Genomic DNA, 22,901 nt, shown 5'->3' with positions numbered 1-22,901 from the left:
TGAGTATATCTGGTATTTGTCCTTACCATTCTGATTTCATTCAACATAATATCCTCAAGTTCCATTTAAGTTGAAGCGAATTGTATGATTTCATCATTCCCTGTGACTGCATTATAGCCTCATTATCTTCTGTTGTTGGGCATCTGTGTTGTTTCCACAAAATGGCAACTTTGTTAAGTGCTGCACTGAACTCGTGTGCGCATATATTTTCAAATGAATGTTTTTGCATTTTGTGAATAGATGCCAAGCAGGCATAGGGGAGGTCCACTCTTTGATTTTTTTATTTATTTGTTGGTTTGGCTTGGTTTCACAGCCATACCTGGTTGTGCTCAGGGCTTATTTCTGACTATGTACTTACGGATCACCCTTGGCTGTGTTCATTAAATCCTATAGGGTACCAGGGATCAAACCCTTGACTGAATGCAAGCCAAGTACTTTATCTGTTTTACTATCTTGATGGCCCCTTTTCTTTTTTTTTTTTTTTTTTTTTTGGATTTTTGGGCCACACCCTGTGAGGCTCAGGGGTTACTCCTGGCTCTGCGCTCAGAAGTTGCTCCTGGCTTCTTGGGGGACCATATGGGAAGCCGGGGGATCGAACTGCGGTCCGTCCTAGGTTAGCGCAGGCAAGGCAGGCACCTTACCTCCAGCGCCACCGCCCGGCCCCGGCCCCTTTTCTTAGTTTTTTTTTTTTTTTTAAATATGGTAAACTTAAATGTTTTTCACAAGGAAAGAACTAGACAACATTCTCACCATATCCTTCATAATCTAACTAAAAATCCAACAGGCATAATGAAAATTTAAAAATTAGGTATACATGCAGCCAACATGGCCAATGCACTATAGCTACGGGTTAGAGAGCATCATCATTTAGCAGAGCCACATGCAGGCACAGAAATGATTTCACTTTATCATATCTTCCAGAAGGAAATCTTTAATTATATCTAAATCTTATTTAAGCACACTAAAGATGCTTTTTTTTTTGTTTTGTTTTGTTTTGTTTTGGGGGGAGGGTTTGGGCCACACCCGGTAATGCTCAGGGGTTACTCCTGGCTATGTGCTCAGAAGTTGCTCCTGGCTTGGGGGACCATATGGGACACCGGGGGATCGAACCGTGGTCTGTCCAAGGCTAGCGCAGGCAAGGCAGGCACCTTACCTTCAGCGCCACCGCCCGGCCCCACTAAAGATGCTTTTTAACTTTTTGAGTCTTGTTATACTACACTTAAGACAGTTTGAACACTGCTTACCCTCATTGGCTTTTTATTGGAATTAAATGAGACAAAGTATGTAATAAACTATGGAAAAGCACTATAATAGAACCTTGATAGATATTATTGTTGTTACTTTTCTTTGTTACTTTTAATATATAAAATCTTTATTTAAGCACCATGATTACAAGCATGATTTGTAGTCATAACAAAATACCCCCTTCACCAGTGCAACAACATTCCCGCCACCAATACCCCCCCTCCTCCCCCACCCCTGCCTGTATTCAAGACAGACATTCTACTTCTTCCATTCTTTAACATTATCGTGCTAGTTGTTAGTGTAGTGAATTACCTCTATTCATGAATAGTTAGCTCTTGGTTTACTGTTTGACATATATATGTATATATAAACATATATATTATTTTGTTGTTGTTGTTGTTGTTATTTGGCGTCACACATGGTAGTGCTCAGGGCTTATTTCTGGCAGGCTCGGGGGACCATATGGGATGCCGGGATTCGAACCACTGTCCTTCTGCATGCAAGGCAAATGCCCTACCTCCATGCTATCTCTCTGGCCCCCTTGAAATATATTAATTTGACCTTAGAAGGCAGTCATATAATTGCCACTTACAATATCTATATTTTTCTATATATATATTTCAGCCAAGTACATGTCAGTGGTATTACAGATACAGAAGAAGAACGAATTAAAGAAGCTGCTGCTTATATAGCCCAGAGGAATCTTCTTTCTAGTGAAGAAGTCAGAACAAGCAAACAGTCCACAGTGTCCAAACAGTCCAGGTCCTCACTGTACCAGGAGGAAGCTTTTGAAAAGAAGTCCAGAAAAGCTGCAATCCGAGAAAAGGCAGAAAATCTGTCACTGAAAAAAACAGTAAGGCAAATATTTACTTGCAAAAATAGAAATGAATGTTATATTGTGTGTTGGGGTTTGGTTGTTGATATATTGATCTGTTTGAAAATAAGAAATTTTTATTTCTATAGAGAAACAATAAAATAAACAAAGAGAAAACATCAAAATGTATAGGAAAAATAAAAAGGGACAAATTTACCAGTTTTAAACTTTATAAAAATTAAACTTCTATAAAAATTAACCTTTTTCAGAACCTTAAAAGATTACCTTCAAATATATAAAGTATATTTCTCAGGATTAGAATGTGAAATTAGTGGCTGGAGGAATAGTATTGAGGTTCAGGCAATTGTTTTACATGTGACTGATCCCAGGTACTGTATATGGCCTCTTGAGCACTTCCAGAAGTGTTCCTTGAGCATAGATCCAGGAGTAAGCACTGACTACTGCTGGGTTTGGCCCAATCCACTCTTAAAAACCTTAAAAGTTAAAATATATGATAGATTTTAAAGGGTATAAAGGGAATTTCATACAAATATAAATGTAAGAATGCAAATGGAAAATAATAGCTTTGGTTTCTATTTGTCATGCTTATAAAATAGGTTACATTAATTTCAAATTTTGATATATATTCATTTTATAATATGTATCTCTGTTCAGTTAGAAGAAACAGGGGCATTTCGTAGAAAGTTGAATGAAGATGGTCTTCTTCATGCTCCTGAATTTATCATTAAGCCTCGTTCTCACACTGTTTGGGAGAAAGAAAGTGTGAAATTACACTGCTCTGTATCTGGCTGGCCAGAACCTCGTCTCACCTGGTATGTTACCTTTAAGAAAACTTTTCATAATATATAGTACACAAAATCAATTAGACTTAGTGAAATATTTAGCATGATGAATATGCAAGACTCAATGAAATACACTTCAAGTTTGTATAAATTATTTTAAGTTGAGAAGAAAGAATGCTGGACTAAATAATTTCTATAAGAGAATGAACGGTCTACAATACACAATGATTCAATTATATTAGTAGTTCTTCATATAAAATGTTAGAATTTAAAACAATATTTACATACAGTGAAAGTACATGGCTACAATCATAAAAAATGAAGAGAGCTAGGAGTATGGCACAAGTAATGGTACACACAACTAGCATGTACAAAATTCTAGGTTTTATCCCTAGCAGCATATCCTTGAGAACTAGTAGGTCTAGCCCTGGTAATACCTAACCACCAAATTCTTATACCCACATCACCAACTGAGTATAATTGACCAGGATTGACTCTGGGCTTCCCCAGCACTGCTGGGTGTGACTCCCATAAAAGAAGGTAAATAGAGCTTTACTCCTTTACAGTATTATGTATCATTACATAAAACCCGAAGAGGTTTATCTCTGTTTCTTATGTGAATTGAGGTCTCTTTATTTTATTCAATTTTTTTTTCTTCTTCACTTCTTTTTATTATTATTGTTTCTGTGATCTTGTAGGTCACACACACTTAACTGTGGTGTTCACATGGCTTTGATCGCAAATCTTGCAGGGAGTCACAAACTATTTGTGACAGTTGAGATCCCAAACAGCATAACCTCGGAGATTCTACTCAGGCCTGTGGGCAGTGCTGAGGTTTGAACTATGATCTTACTAGCATCATCTTTGCAAGGCAAGCATTGCATTGAGTGGGTCTTGGATCTCCTGAGCATTGCTTAGTACCCCTCCCCACATCCATAATTAAATGAAGTGCTAATTTACTCTGAAATGCTAGTATAGAGTATGCAAACTTTAGCAAGAGCTTTTTAATGAGCAAGGACTCTATAGTCCAAGTAGGAAAGAAGGTTGTTGGTGGTTACTTTACAGGGATTTATATCTTTTTGTTACCCAGCTGCAGGTTCTTGAGCATAACCCTGAGTACAAGTACACAATGAATAATGGACCCTTGAGTAACAAGCTTGAACTACATGAAATTTTATGAACACACAACACAAACTGATGGTGTGGATAAAAATGGGATATTACCATGATAATTTTCCTCATGATTTTTTAACATTTTACTTTCTCTAGCTCCCTTTATTATAAGAACACAATGTGGAATACATACAACATAAAGCATATACATTCATCTCTTTAGGCCAACAGCATGCTATTCACAGTGAAAATTGGGATGGGGCAGAGAGATAGCATGGAGGTAAGGCATTTGCCTTACATGCAGGACGGTGGTTCGAATCGCGCCATCCCACGTGGTCCCCACATGGTCCCCTGTACCTGCCAGGGGCAATTTCTGAGTATAGAGCCAGGAGTAACCCCTGAACGCTGCCGGATGTGACCCAAAAACCAAAAAAAAAAAAAAAAATTGGGATGGGGAGAATTCCAAGTTATACAAAGATTTTGTACTGCAATCAGAGCCTGGTGCTCTTACCCAGTATTTTTTCAAGATTGTTCATAATACAGGCTTTTTTTGCCCCCAGAGCTGAAGTTGTACATGATTGAGTTACAGTCATACAATATACAACAACCTTCACTAGTGTGCATTTCCCACCACCAATATCCCCATTTTCTTTTTCATCTTCCTGATGCCCTTTTTCCTCCTACCCACCCTCCCCTACCTGACTCAGGAGCATATGTTTTACTTATCTCTCCTTCTTTTCTTTTGTGTTTGTTTGTTTGTTTTTGGGCCACACCCAGTGGCACTCAGGAGTTACTCCTGGCTCTGCTCAGAAATCGCTCTTGGTAGACTCTGGGGACCATATGGCATGCCGGGGATCAAACCCGTATCTCTCCAGGGTCAGTCATATGCAAGAGGCAAATGCCCTAATGCTGTGCTATAACTCTGGCCAGTCTCTTTTCTTTCTTTCTTTTTCTTTTTTTTTTTTTTTTTACTTTTTTTCGTTTCTTATTTGACACTTTTGTTTGAACATATGCATATCACTTTATCCCTGTTCAGCACCTCTTTTTTTTTTTTTTTTGGTTTTTGGGTCACTCCCGGCAGCACTCAGGGGTTACTCCTGGCTCTACACTCAGAAATTGCTCCTGGCAGGCCCAGTGGACCATATGGGATGCCGGGATTCCAACCACCGACCTTCTGCATGAAAGGCAAATGCCTTACCTCCATGCTATATCTCAGGCCCTGTTCAGCACCTCTTTCTTGTCTAGAATGTTCAGTTCCAACTATCACTTTCACAGTAGACCCATCTCTACTTTAACTGAATTTTTCACTCTTTGTGACAAACTTCCTACCATGGCCTGGTCTTTCTAATCTTCATCTCTATTATCTCTTGATATCATCCCACATGGTCTTTTATTTTTATTATATTCCACAGATGAGTGAAGTTATTCTATGTTTGTCCCTCCACATCTGACTCATTTCACTCAGCATAATAAGCACCATGTCCATCCATGTTATAAGCAAATTTTCTGACTTTATTTTTCCTAATGGATGTGTTGTATTCTATTGTGTGGATAAACCACAGATTCTTTAGCCATTCATCTGTTGTTGGGCAAGTGTTTCTGGTTTCTGGCTATTGTAAATAGTGCTGCAATAAACATATGAGTGCAGAAGGAATTCATGTATTGTGTTTTTGCACTCCTAGGGTAGAAACATAGGAGTGGTATTGCTGTATTATATGGAAGCTCAATTTCTAGTTTTTTTGAGGAATCTTCATATTGGTTTCTAGGCTGGACTAGATGGCATTTCCACCAGCATCCCTACATCCATTCCAACATTGGTTGTTCTTGTTCTTTATGATGTGTTCCATTCTCTGTGGTGTGAGATGATATCTCATTGTTGTTTTGATTTGTATCTCCTGATAATTAGTGATGAGGAGCATTTTTTGATGTGTCTTTTGGCCATCTGTATTTCTTCTTTGAGAAAATGTCTTCATTCTTCTCCCTATTTATTGATGGGGTCAGATTATTTTTCATTTTAAGTTCTGGAAGTATCTTATATATCTTAGATATTAACCCTTTATCAGATGAGTATAGGGAGAATAGTTTCATTCCTTTGTATCCTAGTCATTGTTTCCTTTGAAGTGCAGAAGCTTCTCAGTTTAAAATTGTCCCATTTGTTTGTTTTTGCTTTCATTTGGGTGAACAGTGGTATTTCCTACATGAATATGCCATTAGTCTCAATGTCATGGGGTGTTTTACCTACATTTTCTTCTATGTACCTTATAGTTTCAGGTCGGATATCATTTGGATTTGAGCTTTGTGTGTGGTGTTAAAGAGAGATCTGCGCTCACTTTTTTGCATGTAGCTGGCCAGTTTTCCCAACACTGCACTGTTGAAGAGGCTTTCCTTATTACACTTTGTATTTATTGCCCCTTACCAATGATTAATTGGATGTATACCTGGGGGTCAATCTCAAAATAGTCAAGTCTATTCCATTGATAGGAAGGTCTGCCTTTCTTCAATACTATACTGTTTTAATGATTATTGCTTTATAGTACAATTTAAAGTTGGGGAAAGTGAGGCCACACATCTTCTTTTCTCTAAGGATTTCTTTAACTATTTGTGGACATTCATTGTTCCAAGTAAATTTCAGGAATGTTAGATCCTCTTCTTTAAAAAAATGTCGAGAATATCTTTAGAGGGATGCATTAAATCTGTACAATGCTTTGGAAAGTGCCATTTTAATTATATTAATTTTTCCAATCCATGAGCAGGATATATGCTTCCATTTTATTATGTCTGCTTTTATTTCTTGAATAATGTTTTTTTTTATTTGTTTGTTTTAGTTTTGGGGTCACACCCAGTGATGATCAGGAGTTATTTCCAGCTATGCACTCAGAAATTGCTCCTGCACTTTGGAGAACCATATGAGATTGAATCAGGTCCCTTCTGGGTCAGCCGCGTGCAAGGGAAATGCCCTACTGCTGCACTAAATCTCTGGTACCTCTTGAATCAATGTTTTATAGTTTTCTTAGTATAGCTCTTTTACCTCTTTAGTTAAGTTGACTACAAGGTACTTTATTTTCTATGTCATAGTATTGAATGGATTGTACTTTTTCTTTTTTCCTTTCAGTTTTACTGGTGAGGGGGCATGCCCAGCGGTGCTCAGGGGTTACTACTGGCTCTGCACTCAGAAATAGCTCCTGGTAGGCTCTGGGGGTCATATAGGTGCAGGGGATCAAACTTGGGTTTGTTCTTGGTCAGCAGAATGCAAGAAAAATACCCTACTGCTGTGTTATCACTCCAGCTCCAGGGATTGTGCTTTTTTTAGTGTCTATTTTTTCTATCATTATTTGTATATTAAAAAGGCCATGGATTTTGTGTGTTAATTTTGTAGCCTGCCACTTTGATGTACAAATATATTGTTTCTAGAAGATTTTTGGTAGTCTTTGGGAGTTCCTAAATATAATATCATATCTTCTACAAACATATTGGTTTAACCATGTTTCATGGATAAACAACAGCTCAGTAACTTTACGGACTCAAAACCAGCCTTAAAAGAAAAAGCAAAAGGTTTACTTTAAGACAAGACAGACCAACAGACACACCAAACTTATACACAAATATGGCAGTAAAACCGTTATCTCTCTCAACATCAATGAACTAAATGAACTTGTTAAAAGACACAGAGTGGCTAAATGGATCAAAAAACTGAATCCAACATTCTGCTGCCTACAAGAAACACATATGTATAATCAGAACAAATATAGACTCAAAAATCAAAGGCTTGAGGAAAATCATCCCAAGAAAACAATTCCCTTAAAAAAGTTGGAGTGACCACATTAATATAGGATGACACAAACTTTAGACCCAGAAAAGTTATATGGGACAAAGATGGACATCTTGTACTAATCAAGGGATATGTACAACAGGAAGAAATCACATTCCTAAACATATACACACCCAATGAGGGACCAGCAAAAATATTTAATACGATTGTTGACAAATCTGAAAGAAGATATAAATAGCAACACAATAATTTGGGAGACCTCAAAATTCCCCTGTCACCCCTTGATAAATCAACCAGACTGAAGCCCATCAAAAATATACTAGCTCTGAAAAAGAGAAATGGAAGCAAGTGGACTAGTATATATAGATGGCACTCCATCCCCAGAAAACCAAATACACATTGTTCTCCAATGCACCCGGGTCATTCTCCAGGATAAACCACATGCTGGCCCATAAAATATATCTCCATAAGGTCAAGAGGATAGAAATTTTGCAGACTACCTTCTTGATCACAAGGCTCTGAAATGAGATGTGAACTAAAAAGGGAAGCAGAAGAAAAACTTTAACATTTTGAAATTAAACATCTCACTACTGAACAATCAGTGGGTCAGAAATGAAATCAAGGAGAAAATCAAAACACTCCTGAAAACAAATGACAATGAACACACAAATTATCAGAATTTATGGGACAAAAGCAAAAGCAGTACTAAGAGAAAAATGTATAGCTTTGCAAGCACACATCAGAAAGGAGGGGCCTACATAAATAGCTTAATGACACAGCTTATAAAATTAGAAAATAATTAACAAAGGAACCAAAATAGGTAGGCAGAAGTAAATAACAAAGATTAGAGCAGAAATCAATGAAGTGGAAATCCAAAAAACAGGATCAACAAAAGCAAAAGTTAGTTCTTTGAAAAAAAAATAAATAAGATTGATTAACCTCTAGCAAAACTCACAAAGAAAAGGAAAGAGAGAAACTTAATAAATTAGATTAGAAATGAAAAGGAGGATATCTTTACAGATATTGCAGAGATTCAAAGGGTAATCAGAGAGTATTTTGAGAAACTCTATGCCACAAACATGTGAACCTGAAAGTAATGGATAAATTCTTGGACTTTTTAATCTTCCACAGTTGATTTAATATCTTTGAGTGGTTTTCTGGTCCTTGTATTCAAAAATTCATTTTTAAACTCATCCAATTGCTTCAAACCCCTTGCTCATGTCCAACCCAGTTTCAACTATCAACACTACATATGGTCCTCTCCACCAGTATTATTTAAAGACCAACTACAATCAGGGGTAACCATTCTGAACAGAGGAAGGTAAACTATAGAAATTTGCTTGAAAACATACTGTCTTCTCTCCATCCCCAAGTTAAATCTTCATCTATGTCTTTAAAAAGGCAAGTATGGCCTTTGGCCCTGTAGCCCTCAGGATTTGCTTCCAAATTTCCAATCAGCGTCTCAAGTCATGGGAGTCCCTAAGAACTAATAAATGACATAGACAGCAGCTGTTCATTACACCTGTCATTCTGAATGTTACTAGATAATCCAAAGGCTCCCCACAAAGTGCTAATGACAGGCATATATGTCACTCATCACAATCAGGTAACCAATGCAAGAGACACCAAGGAGAACCATGCTGTGGCTCTTAAATCAGAAGTTGATCTTCATGGCCTTAGTTACTGAGGCAACACCACAGTAACTCTGGCCAATCCTCCACAGGTATTTGTCTACACAGTAGGGAAAATCACATGTGGTGAAGAAACTAAAGTTGGTTTACTTCAGAAGCTATTTACCTTTGATAACTTCCATGATATGCTAACTATTGTTCCTGTAACATACAATAGGTCATTTATTACTGAGAGAAAAAAATAGAGAAATGTCTTTTCCTTCCTTCCCTCCTTTTGTGACTGCTGCAGATCCAAGGGTCATAGACTTGTTTTCAGGGCTCACCCTGGTAGCATGCCCTCTATGCTGTCAGTGTACAAGAGATCTCATACATGTATGACATCAAAGACCCCTGGTGTTTCCAATTTTGTGCTCAGTGAGATGGGGTGCAGTGGAGGAGGATAGTTCTCACAGCCTCATAAAAACCATATCTTATGCTTTAGAGAAAAGCCTGGTGTGTGTGTGTGTGTGTGTGTGTGAGTGTGTGTGTGTGTGTGTGTGTGTGTGCGTGTGTGTGTTGCTGTAGATCAAACCCTCAGGGCCTCATACTTATGAGGCAAGTACTCTGCTGCTGAGCTACCACCCAGGCTAAAATGAAACTATTTTATCTGACTGTACCTTATCTGTAAGCCATTTTGTCTGGCTGTATTTTATCCTGCCAAATAGCATTCACTGTATCTAAAAAGAAACTTGCTTGGAATAATAAAGTATGTTTCTACCCATATGTTACAAATATTATTCAGGAAATAGTGTATTTACAATAAAAACTCATATTTTATAGCTATAATGTGAAAGCGATCAGAAAAAGGAGTGCTCTAAATATTCAAGAAGATATTAGAATCTTGGTGACAATAATTCCAGGGTGTGGACTAGTCTACAAATTAGCTGGTCAGTTTGGAATTTCATATGAGAAGAAGGATAGGAGGGAGGGAACAAAAGACCTAAGAGAGAGAGAAATATGGAGAGAGGGAGAGAGACAAACATGGAGACAGACAGACAGAGAGAGAGACTCCTCAGGTTAGCCAAGTTGGGTAGTACTGGAAAGCAGGGCAGGTAAGGAGCCCTAGGAGCTGCAAAATACTGTCTTGATGCTAAGTTTATAGAGAAATGAACAACATTTTTGGCTAGAGGCCACTCAGTTGTTTATTCAAGTAGCACAGGCTTGGTGTCATATTTGTTCTCTGAACTATTGAAAACATCCCTGTGCATGGAAAACACTGAGCAAGCAGAGCTTCTGAGTCAAGTGTGAAATGACCTAAACCAATTCCCTGAAAAGAGCATGCCAATTAACATGTCCTACCATGTCATTCATCAAAATAAGAAATGTTTGAAATTAGGAACCACTGGCAGATTTCTTTTTATAGACCATCTCTGATTAAATAACCCAGGTGCCTACGGCCTCTGGTGAGATAGCTGTCTCCTGAATGGTAAGGAAACAGCTATGTCTTCTATTCATTCAACATTTTTCCCTTATATATATTTATATATAATATATATAATTTTATTACATATAATCACTTTTTTTAAATTTTTTTATTTTTAATTATGAGAACAATGATGCAAAGAAGAGAAGGTAAAGTTACAGTGGAAGGACAATCTCCCATAAACAGAGTTCTCAAAAGAAATCCCCTTGCTGATGCCTAAATATTGAACTTACAGTCAAAGTACATTAAGAAAAATAAGGCAGAACCCATGTACAATTACTTTGTCCACAAGTCCCATGATTGTAGTACATTATAACATTTCTTAGCAGTACACAAAGCAATCTAAAGCCATGAGATTTATGTGACTCCTTAAACATTGAAGGCATAGTATTTTTTTATATTTTCATGCACATGCATATTAGTTTAAGTTAACATCAAAAGTTTAAGGTTTTTTTTAAGGGTTAGAGTCAAAAGAACACAGTAAAAACGGTGGCAAATATTGTTTGCATAGGCCCACCAAAATATGGGGGACATGGAAAGGAAAAGTCTTGGTCTAAATACAAGGAGACCCTACCCCTGAAGTTTCCTGGCATAAGACCAATTCTAGGCTCCAGGCAAACTAGTTTATTCAATCCAAATTATTGTCTGTAGTGCCAATACAGTTTTATTTTTCACGCAGTCTCTATTGTTGGCATCAGGTTTCTGTATTAAAGATCCTGGAATCTGCACATCCTACATTGAAGTTAGGCTGGTGTGGAGTATCCTCTAGTTTCACCTCACAATTAAGGGCAATACAGAAAGACCTGTCCCATAAGCAGGTCATTGTTGTTGTTGTTAAGTCTTCTCAGTGTTAAGGGAAGTCTCTTTTGAGTAGGTTGATGTCAGAGCAGCAGTAGGGTCTTCCCTGGTAGAGGATTGCATCCAGGTGATGTTATAGACAACCTTGGATGTTTTATAGATGTCTTCCCTAGATCAGGGGTGGATGGAGAATGCACATTCTTCTGAGGCCTGTGCCAGGTCTTTATGTCAATGTTCAGGGTGTAAGGTTCCATTGCACTACAAGATTTGTGTGTTCCCATCTCTATTACATAAGAACTTATTTGTATGTATAGTATTTTCCCATTTTAATGTGACTATGCAAACAAGAAATAAAGCCACGTGGCATATCAGAGTATATGGGGGCGTAAGAACACATCCAACAATACCCATGACTTGGTTCAAACATAAGCATTAAATTGAGGGACTCTGTCACCAAATTCCCTATTGAACAGTTCACAAAGAGAAGAAAAGATAAAAAAAAGGGGGGGGGGAATCATCACTGTATAAGAAAATATTCAGCAAGAGTTATAGCCTTCAAAGAAAACACACATAAAATGCTGAAAAGACATACGTGTCCTTTTTATACCTTTTGGAATAGTTGGGGGGGTGTTAAATCCAGGGTACCACTTGGTCTGTGACTTAGAACTCTACAGTACTCAAGTTAAAAAGGGTAAATGTGGAGTAATGATGATGGGGATGAGATAGTTAAAGAGAAAAATGATTTTTGTAGGTGTGTGCGAAAGGGCAGAGTACAAAATGCACATTCTTCATACATAAAAACATAATTCAATGATAGTGAGTACTAATAATGAATCTTGAAAATATAGACTGGTAAGAGATTATCAGTGACTGCTTCAAGAACCTGAGAGGCCGGAAGTTCAGGGCCCCGCCCAGCCCCTCCCTATGGAGTCAAGTGGGGAATGGGGGAAAGCCTAGGGTACCTTCAAGCTCCGCCAAAGGACCCACCTCACTGGCTTACCCAGGCATGTGGCCCGGGAAAGCCCTGGAGATCTGGAGCAAGGCGGTAGAGGAGTGCTGGGGTCACCCAAGTCCCGCACCGCCCCCGAGGCCTGCCGAACCCCATGCTGCTAGAGACTCCCCTACATATAATTTCTTTATTTAAGCACCATGGTTACAAACATGTTTGTAATTGGGTTTTAGCCATAAAATGCATACACACACCCCTTTCCCACCACCATTGTTGTCCATTTCCCTCCTCCCTCATCTCCTGCTTCTCTTTGAGGAAGGCATTGTATTTCTCTACCATTGTCATGGGAGTTGTTAGTGAAGTTATTTCTCTAATAGTACTTATCACTATGTGATAAGCTTCATATCATGGGCTGATTCTTCTGGCCCTCATTTCTATTATCTATTGTCTCTGGGTATAATTATTATACTGTCTTTTATTTTTCTTAAATCCCACATATTAGTGAGACTATTCTGTGATTCTCTCTTTCTCTCTCTCTCTCTCTCTCTCTCTCTCTCTCTGACTTATTTTACTCAACATAATAATCTCCATATTCATCCATGAATAAACAAATTCATGGCTTTCTTTTTTTCTTTTCTTTTTTTTTCTAACAGCTGCATAATATTACATTATATAGATGTACCATAGTTTCTTTAGCCATTCACCAGTTTTCAGGCATCTGGGTTGTTTTCAGATCTTGGCTTATTATAAATAGCGCTGCTATGAACATAGAACTACAGAGAACATTAATGTTTTGTTTTTTTTTGTGGTCCCAGGATATATCTCTAGAAGTGGTATTTCTAGATCATATGGGAGCTGAAAGTCCAGTTTTTTTAGGAATATCCATATTGTTTTCCAGAAGGCTGGACTAGACAGCATTCTCACTGACATTGAATGAGAGTTCCTTTCTCCCCACATACACATCTGATAGTTGTTTTGATTTGCATCTCCCTGCTGATTAATGATGTGGAGGATTTTTTCATGTGCCTTTTGGCCATCTGCATTTCTTCTTTGAGGATATGTATGTTCATTACTTCTCCCCACTTTTTGATGGGTTACATTTTTTCTTGTTAAATTCTGTCAGTAGTTTTTATATCTTAGATAATATGTCCCTAATCTGATGGGTATTGGATGAATAGTTTCTTCCATTCCATGGGTGACCTTTAACCCTAGTCACTGTTTCCTTTGAAATTCAGAAGCTTCTCAGTTTAATGTAATCACATTTGTCAAGGCCATTTATCATAAGCCCATGACAAATATACTCAATGAAGAAAAAACTGAAAGCATCTCCCTTAAGATTTGGTACAAGGCAAGACTCTCCTCTCGCCACTCCTATTCAATATAGTACTGGAAGTATTTGCCATAGCAGTTAGGCAAGAAAAAGATATCAGGGCATGCATCCAACTAGGAAAGGAAGAAGTGAAGCTCTCATTGCAGATAACATGATACTATACTTAGAAAAAGTTTTTTTTTGGGGGGGGGATTCCAGCTTTTTTAATTTTTCCCTTTTAAAATAAAACAAATTAGAAGAAATAACACAGCAATCAAACTGCAAAAGTAGTTAATTGGTCAAACAAGTATACACAAAAAAGAATCCAGTAGGAAGACAGGTTTATTTACAATGGTGAGAAACACATACATGTAAGGTAGTTGGTAGTTTTCACAGGAAATAAAGAAAAACAAAAGAAACCTACGCTCCATGGATGCCTGTTTATAGAAATATCCAGGGAAGAAGGTTTTTTATTTTTTTTATTTAAATAAAATGCATCATAGAAGTTCAGTGGCAAGTATGTTTGTGAAAATTATTGTATTCCAATAAAGTCATTAATACAATAGCAGAAGGTTTAGTAAGCTTTTTTTCTTTAAGATAAGAGATAAAAAAATACAATAAAAAAGGTGTGTATATTTGTGGCAGTTGTTTGCATAGGCTCAGCAAAATATGAGGAAAATAAAAAGTAAAAACATTTGGCCTAAAAAATAGGGAGACCTCACCCATAAAGTATCCTGTCATAAGACCAACTCCAGGCTCCAGGCATACTAAGTTGTCTAACCTCAAAGTTTCTCTGTGGTCCCAGGAAAAGCTCTTCACAATCACAGTTGTTGATGTCAGGTTTCTGTAGTTAGAGATCCTGGTTTCTGTACAGATCTGATGTTATAATTAGAAAATTCTAAAGACTCTACCAAAAAATTACTAGAAACAGTGGATTCATATAGAAGGCTACAAAATTAATGCACAAATATCAATGGCCTTCTTAAACACAAATAATGATAAAGAAGAAATAAACATTATAGAAACAACCCCTTTACAATAGCACCACAGAAATTCAAATACCTTAGAGTCAACTTTACTAAAGAAATAGGGGCCAGAGAGATAGCACAGAGGTAGGGCATTTGCCTTGTATGCAGCCAATTCAGAACAGATGGTGGTTCGAATCTGGCATCCTATATGGTGTCTGCCAGGAGCAATTTCTGAGTGCAGAGCCAGGAGTAACCCCTGAGCACCACCAAGTATGACCCAAAAACAAACAAATAAATAAGCAAAAAGAAGTGAAGGACCTATACAAAGAAAACTATAAAATATTGCTTTAAGAACTAAAAGAGAACACAAGGAAAAGGAGGCATATACCCTGCTCATGGATTGGGAGGATTAACGTAATTAAAATGGCAATACTCCCCAAAGCATTGTACAGATTTAATGCAATCTCTCTAAGGATATCCATGACATTCTTCAAACAAGTATAACACTTGTTATAAATACTCCTGAAATATATATATACTTATATATATTTCACACATACATTTATATATACATATATACACATATTTATATATAAATTATATATATATAACTTGTTATATAACACTCCAGTGGCACAAGCAGTAGGCATCTGCCTTGCCTGCACTAGCCTAGAACACTGCAGTTTAATTCCCCGGCATCCCATATGGTCCCCCAAGCCAGGAATGATTTCTGAGTTAATAGCCAGGAGTAACACCTGAGCGTTACTGGGTGTGGCCCAAAAAACAAACAAAAAACAGAATGTGTTAAAGACCTTGATATTAGACTTGAAACTCTAGGGTATATAGAATGACATTTAGACTAACGGTATCTTCAAGGAGGAAACACTACTGTCCAAACAAGTGGAAGCAGCAATTTTTTGCTTTGTTTGGTGGGTACACCCAGTAATTCTTAGTGATAACTCCTGGCTTTGCCCCCAGGAATTACTCTTGGTACTGCTCAGGGGACCATCTGGGAAGCCAGGAACAAATCAGGGTTAGCTGCATACAAGGCAAATGCCATACTATCACTTCTGGCCCCTGTGTATTTGACTTTTGCCTGCTACACAACTTAAATCGCTTTCTTTTGTCTGTTGTTTTTTATTTCTGACCATAATTGGAAGCTCTCAAGGCTAACTCCTGTCTCTGTGACCAAAGATCACTCCTGACTGCCGGGGTGGGGTGGGGTGGAGGAATGTTGGATACCTGGGATTGAACCTGGCTGGGTCAACTGCATTAGCAGGCTAGGTCAGCAAGCTTCCTAACCATTGTACTATTGCTATGACCTGACAACTTGACTTCTTAAAATAGTCCCAAGTCTTTTATTTACTGACATTTGTGGAAACAAATGTGATCAACTTTAACTTGCGTTCTTTGTGCACACACTTATTTGAAATCATCCATATCATGAAATATGCATTTGTCAGTACTCATTCCTTCAGACAACAGTTATGAAATTACAATTAATCTACTGTGTTCTACAATAATTATTTTCTTTTTTTTTTTTTTTTTTGGGCCACACCCGGTGACGCTCAGGGGTTACTCCTGGATATGCGCTCAGAAGTCGCTCCTGGCTTGGGGGACCATATGGGACGCCGGGGGATCGAACCGCGGTCCGTCCTAGGCTAGCGCAGGCAAGGCAGGCACCTTACCTCCAGCGCCACCGCCCGGCCCCAATAATTATTTTCAATTTAACTTAACAGACATTAAATGCCTACTATTTTCCCATTAAAGTATTTAAGAACAGAACTAACCATAAATGCAGATGAGATCTAATTCTTGTCTTTAAGGAATGGACAGCTTTGTAAAAGTGATATATCTGGCCCCAAACTGATAAGTGTGTATCTTGTTATAGAAATTAAGTTCGAACTGAATATGTAGTGACAATTTATATTGTGTAGGATATAAAGGAGAAGTTGTATGAAATAGCTTCACATTTGGTGAATGAGTAGGGATTTTTCTATGTAGAGAAGACAATGTATGTTTTATAGGTATAGAAAGTGAGCATGTATTTTGGGAACATAGGGAATGTATGTGAGAGAAAGCAGTAGGGGAAAGAGGGGAAAAAAAGGAGAAAGAGATAAGAGAGTTGGGGAAAGGAAGGGACTGACCAGAGGATTTTTTATCTTCCTCTCTTTTCTTTTCTTCCTCTCTCTGCTCATGAACCGCCTATAGGGATTTCCAAAACCATGAAGGGGCCAGTGAGATAGTACAGGGTGAGGCTCTTGCCTTTAATGTGTCTGACCTTGATTTAATTCCTTGCACCATATATGTTCCCAAGAACATAGTCAGGAATGATGCTTGAGCATAGAGCCAGGAGTAAGCCCTGGCTTACTTACTGTATGTGTCCCAAAAGCTGAAAGCAAAACAAAACTCTGAAAAAAATAAAATGTACCTGAAATAGAGTACAACTGGAAAAGGGAAGCATCACACACTCTTAGCAGTCAGACTGCCTGGTTGAAAATCTCAGTTCTGGGGCTGGCGCGGTGGCGCTAGAGGTAAGGTGTCTAGCCTAGGACGGACCGTGGTTCAATCCCCCAGCGTCCCATATGATCCCCCAAGCCAGGAGCTACTTCTGAGTGCATAGCCAGGAGTAACCGGGTGTGGCCCAAAAAAACAAAAACAAAAACAGAAATCTCAGTTCTGCTATTCTTAGCTGTATGAGGACAAATTCCTTCACCTTGGTTTCTTCATCTGAAAAGTGATGTTAAAAATGGTACTGCTTTTATGTCATTTGTTGATTGAATTTAATAATCTATACACATAGGTCATAGAACATGTCCTGGCACAGGTGGGTTTTAGTTATCAGTGTTACTTATTTACAATATCTGAGTATATGAAGTGAGATATCTAAAAGGAATACATGCAGAGCATGCTTAAACAGAAAAGCCTGGTCCCCTACCAAATCCAGTGATTGCTAAGGTCAGAAGTACATGGTGAACAATGCAGGATCACATCTAGATTTGGAAGACAGTGTCAGAAAGAGCACTTGACAGTAGCCCCACCTATGAGTTTGAGTCTTAATCAGCAGTGGGTTAGTCAAAAAGGGCATTTTATTATCATAAGAAAATATAGCGTGTGGCATGAAAGCTCTTAAAATATCTATCATAAAAGAAAGCCTCTGGCAAATTAAGCTTAGGTACTCTTTTTCAGGGGCAGCTAGCAGTGTTCAGAACTACACTTTATTCTGTGCCTTAGAGGTCATACCAGGCAGTTCTTATGAGACCGTATGCAATGTCATGGTTCAAATCATTATTATAGCTGCAGCTACATTCAAGACAGGTTTTTTTTTTCTCTCTCTCTCTAGTCCTAAAAGATGCCCTTAATCCTTACAATCCATGAGCAGAATATATGTTTCCATTTCATTATATCCACTTTATTTCTTGAATCAATATACTGTAGTTTTCTTTGTATAGGTCATTTACCTCTTTAATTAAGTTGACTTCAAGGTACTATATTTTCTGTGACACAGTAGTGAATGGGATCATGTTTTTTAGTGTCTATTTCTTTTGTATCTTTATTTGTATATAAAAAGGCCATGGGTTTTGTGTGTTAATTTTGTAGCCTGCCAATTTGTTGTACAAATATATTGTTTCTAGAAGATTTTTAATAATCGTTAGGATTTTCTAAATATACCACATATACTCAAGTATAAGCTGACCCGAGTATAAGCCAATCCCCCTAATTTTACCTTGAAAACTGGGAAAACAGTGACTTGAGTATAAGCCAAGGTGGGAAATAAAGCAGCCATTGGTAAATTTCAAAAATGAAAATATATACCAAAACAATTACAATAATTGAGGAATCAGTAGGCTAAATGTTTTTTAATACTTATTGCTAAAGAAAAACTGTAAACTAGCAACAATAACTTTAAAACTTTAAATAAAGTGTAGAAAACCATAGCTTAACAGGTAATCAAGCTAAATCACAAAGGTTAAAATCCTTCAAAACTGGATTCTTCCTCCTCATCATCTTTATGTCCAAGTAGAGCTTCAGTTGTATCTGATATGAGGGTATCAGAATAGACATTGTCATTATCACTGATTTCACAGATCATCATCACTACTGTTGGTCTCATACAAAGCACAGAATATTGTGGGTTAAATAGTTCAGTGGACTACAGTTCAGTTCAGTCGCCTACCTCTTCAGCTCATATGACTTTTTGGTAGTCATATGATCTGATCATATGACTTTTACTTTTTCTTTTGATATGTTATATTGTGTTGATTGACTTGGGTATGTTTAACCATTCTTGCATCTCTGTAATGAATTCTAATTTGTCATGGTGTATGACCTCCTTGATGGACCATTGGGTCCTCTTTGTTAGAATTTTTTTTGAGGATCTTGCATCTATTTTCATAAAGATATTGGCCTGTAGTTCTCTTTTTTGTGGTTTCTCTGCTTTTGGTATTGAAGTGATGTTAGCTTCATAAGAACTATTTGGTAGTGTTTCTGTTTCTTCAATTTCCTTGAAGAGCCTGAAAAGGATCGACAGTAGGTTCTCCTTAAAGATTTGAAAGAAATCACTAGTAAATTCATCTGGGCCTGGGCTTTTGTTTTTGGGAAACCTTTTGATTACCATTTCAATTTCCCCAATACTGATCATATATTCCAGATCATCTGGATTCAACCTTGCTTGGTTATAGAAATCCAAGAATTTATCCATTTCGTCCAGGTTATCTTGTTTTGTGGCAGAGTTTCTCAAAATAATTTCTTATTACCCTTTGAATTTCTGTAGTATCTGTGGTAACCTCCTCCATTTCATGTTATTTTTTTAAGTTTATCTCATGAAAATTATCTCAACTGAATGGATTAAATGCACCAGTTAAGAGACACAGAGTTGTAAAATGGATCAAAAATTTGAATCCAATGTTTTTCTGCCTTCATCTGCATAGTCAGAGCAAAATAAAACATTCTACAAAATCATCTTTTTGTAGGAGTTTGATGTGTTTATTGAGTGTGCTTGCTTTTAAGTAAACTTTCTGTTTTTCTTTAAGGCTAATTTGGAGTCTGTAAAGTTTTTTAGCTTTTTTTTATCCTTTAATCTATGTATCCTTCCTTTAAATATGAATCTAAGGAGCCAAAGCAGAGTCTTTCGTTATGTTTCAGGAAGACCTGTTCACTTGCTGTTGTCTCAGTCAAACCCCTGGGATTGGAGATCTTGTTTGTTGAACAGATTGTAGACCAAAAGCTAGGTTAGAGCTTTTTGTTGTTGTTGTTGTTGTTGTTGTTGTTGGTCCCGGGATGCGTACTGTCTAGTCCTGGTTGTAACAACCAGTCATCTATATATAGCAATCTTGGTTTTTGCACAGATCAAAGGGTGACATGTCTTCTGATTTTGTCTTCTTGTTGCCTGGTGAGGAAGGATAACGTGCTCTTAGATCTAGTTGTTCCCATTTCCTCTTTGTCAGGTTATCAATTTAGAACTGGCTTACGTTGGTGTCAGAGCAGTATTATGAATGCCCTGGAGGGGACTTGGTTCCTGGAGCTGTTGTGGAGAACTCTGTTGTTTCTATGTATGGGATCCAGGAGTCAAGGCTGGACGGTCAGTGCCTATTTCCCTGGAGTCTAGGTTGGTTTCCTATGACATACATTCAGGGTGGGAGATGTCCCTGTGTTGTAAAAAAGTATAAATTCCTATCCCTAGTAGATAAGAGCTTGTTTTTACATGTAAAATTTCCCCTATTTTTAATATGCTTTTGCAGGAAGAAGTGGTGCTACATTATATTGCTGGTGGATTTGGGGGTGAAAAGAGAAGAAAACAGATCCATGACAAAAACTAAAAATATATATGCTCAGACATATCTAAAGAAAAGAGTTTCTTAAAAGAAAAAAAAAAGGATTAAATAAAAGACATAATTAAAGGAATAAAGTGGGGCCGGGAGGGATAGCATGGAGGCAAGGCGTCTGTCCTTCCTGCAGAAGGACGGTGGCTCACATCCCGGCATCCCACATGGTCCTTTATGCCCACCAGGCGCAACTTCTGAGCACAGAGCCAGGAGCATCCTCCGAGCGCCGCCAGCTGTGACCCAAAAAAAGCACAAGACAAATCAAATCAAAAAACAAAAAGTAGAACAAAACAAAACAAAAAACAAACAAACAAAAAAAAACGAACAAGGGGGGAAAAAAAGGAAAAAAGAACAAAGAAAAAGGGAGAAAGTGATACAGGAGATTACATCTGGAGAGAAACAGGGGCTGGAGAGATAGCATGGAGGTAAGGCATTTGCCTTTCATGCAGGAGGTCATCGGTTCGAATCCTGGTGTCCCATATGGTCCCGTGCCTGCCAGGAGCAATTTCTGAGCCTGGAGCCAGGAATAACCCCTGAGCACTGCTGAGTGTGACCCAAAAACCACAAAAAAAAAAAAAAAAGAAACAGTATAAGAGGTAGTGTTATATAGGTCTATACTCTATTGTCTTTTGAGATTTCCTCGTGAGGTGTGGGCTCCACGCAGGGAGGTCTTGGATAGAGTTCTTGCAATGGGAGCCCTTTTTTTTTTAAGGTTTTTATTTTTTTTTATTTAAACATCTTGATTACATATATGATTGTGATTAGGTTTCAGTCATGTAAAGAACACCCCCGTCATCAGTGCAACATTCCCACCACCAATGTCCCAAATCTCCCTCCATCCCACCCCAGCCCCACCTGTACTCCAGACAGACTTTCCAGTTTTCTCATTCATTCACATGATTATGGTAGTTCTCTCTGTAGTTATTTCTATAGCTGCAATCACCATTCTTTGTGGTTAGCTTCATGAAGTGAGCTGTAAGTTGCAGCCCTCCTTTCATTGTCTCTGAGGATTGTTGCAAAATTGACTTTTATTTTTCTTAAAACCCATAGATGAGTGAGACTATTCTGCATCTCTCTCTCTTCCTCTGACTTATTTCACTCAGCATGATAGATTCCATGTACACCCATGTATAGGAAAATTTCATGACTTCATCTCTCCTGACGGGTGCATAATATTCCATTGTGTGTATATACCACAGTTTCTTTAGCCATTCATCTGTTGAAGGGCATCTTGGTTGTTTCCAGAGCCTGGCTATTGTGAATAGTGCTGCAATAAATATAGGTGTGAGGAAGGGGTTTTTGTATTGTATTCTTGTGTTCTTAGGGGATATCCCTAGGAGTGGAATAGCTGGGTCGAATGGGAGCTCAATTTCCAGATTTTGGAGGAATCTCCATATCACTTTCCATAGAGGTTGGAATAGGCGGCATTCCCACCAGCAATGGATAAGAGTTCCTTTCTCTCCACATCCCTGCCAGCACTGATTGTTCTCATTCTTTGTGATGTATGCCAATCTCTGTGGTGTGAGATGGTATCTCATTGTTGTTTTGATTTGCATCTCCCTGATGATTAGTGAGGAGCATTTTTTCATGTGCCTTTTGGCCATTTGTATTTCTTTTTTTTTTTTTTTTCCCTTGGTTTTTTGGGCCACACCCTGCGGTGCTCAGGGGTTACTCCTGGCTGTCTGCTCAGAAATAGCTCCTGGCAGGCACGGGGGACCATATGGGACACCGGGATTCGAACCAACCACCTTTGGTCCTGGATCAGCTGCTTGCAAGGCAAACGCTGCTGTGCTATCTCTCCGGGCCCATTTTGTATATCTTTTTTATTAAAGCGTCTGTTCATTTCTTCTCCCCATTTTTTGATGGGATTAGATGGTTTTTTTTCTTTTAAAGTTCTGTCAGTGTCCTGTATATTTTGGATATTAGCCCCTTATCTGATGGGTGTTGGGTGAATAGTTTCTTCCACTTGGTGGTTGACTCTTGTATCCTGGGCACTATTTCTTTTGAGGTGCAGAAGCTTCTCAGCTTAATGTATTCCCATCTGTTGATCTCTGCTTCCACTTGTTTGGAAACCCCCAGTTAACATCATGTACGAAGGTAAAATCCAAATGGATTAAAGACCTTGATATCAGACCTGATACCATAAGGTATATAGAACAACACATCGGTAAAACACTCCATGACATTAAGACTAAAGGCATCTTCAAGGAGGAAA

The 22,901-nt window shown here is 38.1% G+C and overlaps 1 protein-coding gene across 1 annotated transcript in view; it reads left to right on the top strand.

The window, feature by feature from the left end:
- Positions 1-22,901, top strand: part of MYOM1 (myomesin 1) — a 166,946-nt gene that overhangs the window by 21,858 nt on the left and 122,187 nt on the right. Inside the window, exons 3-4 of the mRNA XM_049770911.1 lie at positions 1,870-2,098; positions 2,735-2,892. Coding sequence (XP_049626868.1) covers positions 1,870-2,098; positions 2,735-2,892 — 387 coding nt within the window. The remainder of the gene's footprint in view (positions 1-1,869; positions 2,099-2,734; positions 2,893-22,901) is intronic.

This window comes from Suncus etruscus, chromosome 3 (genome assembly GCF_024139225.1).
Source record: "Suncus etruscus isolate mSunEtr1 chromosome 3, mSunEtr1.pri.cur, whole genome shotgun sequence".
Taxonomy (NCBI): Eukaryota; Metazoa; Chordata; class Mammalia; order Eulipotyphla; family Soricidae; genus Suncus; species Suncus etruscus.
This window is presented reverse-complemented; position numbering and strand designations above follow the sequence as displayed.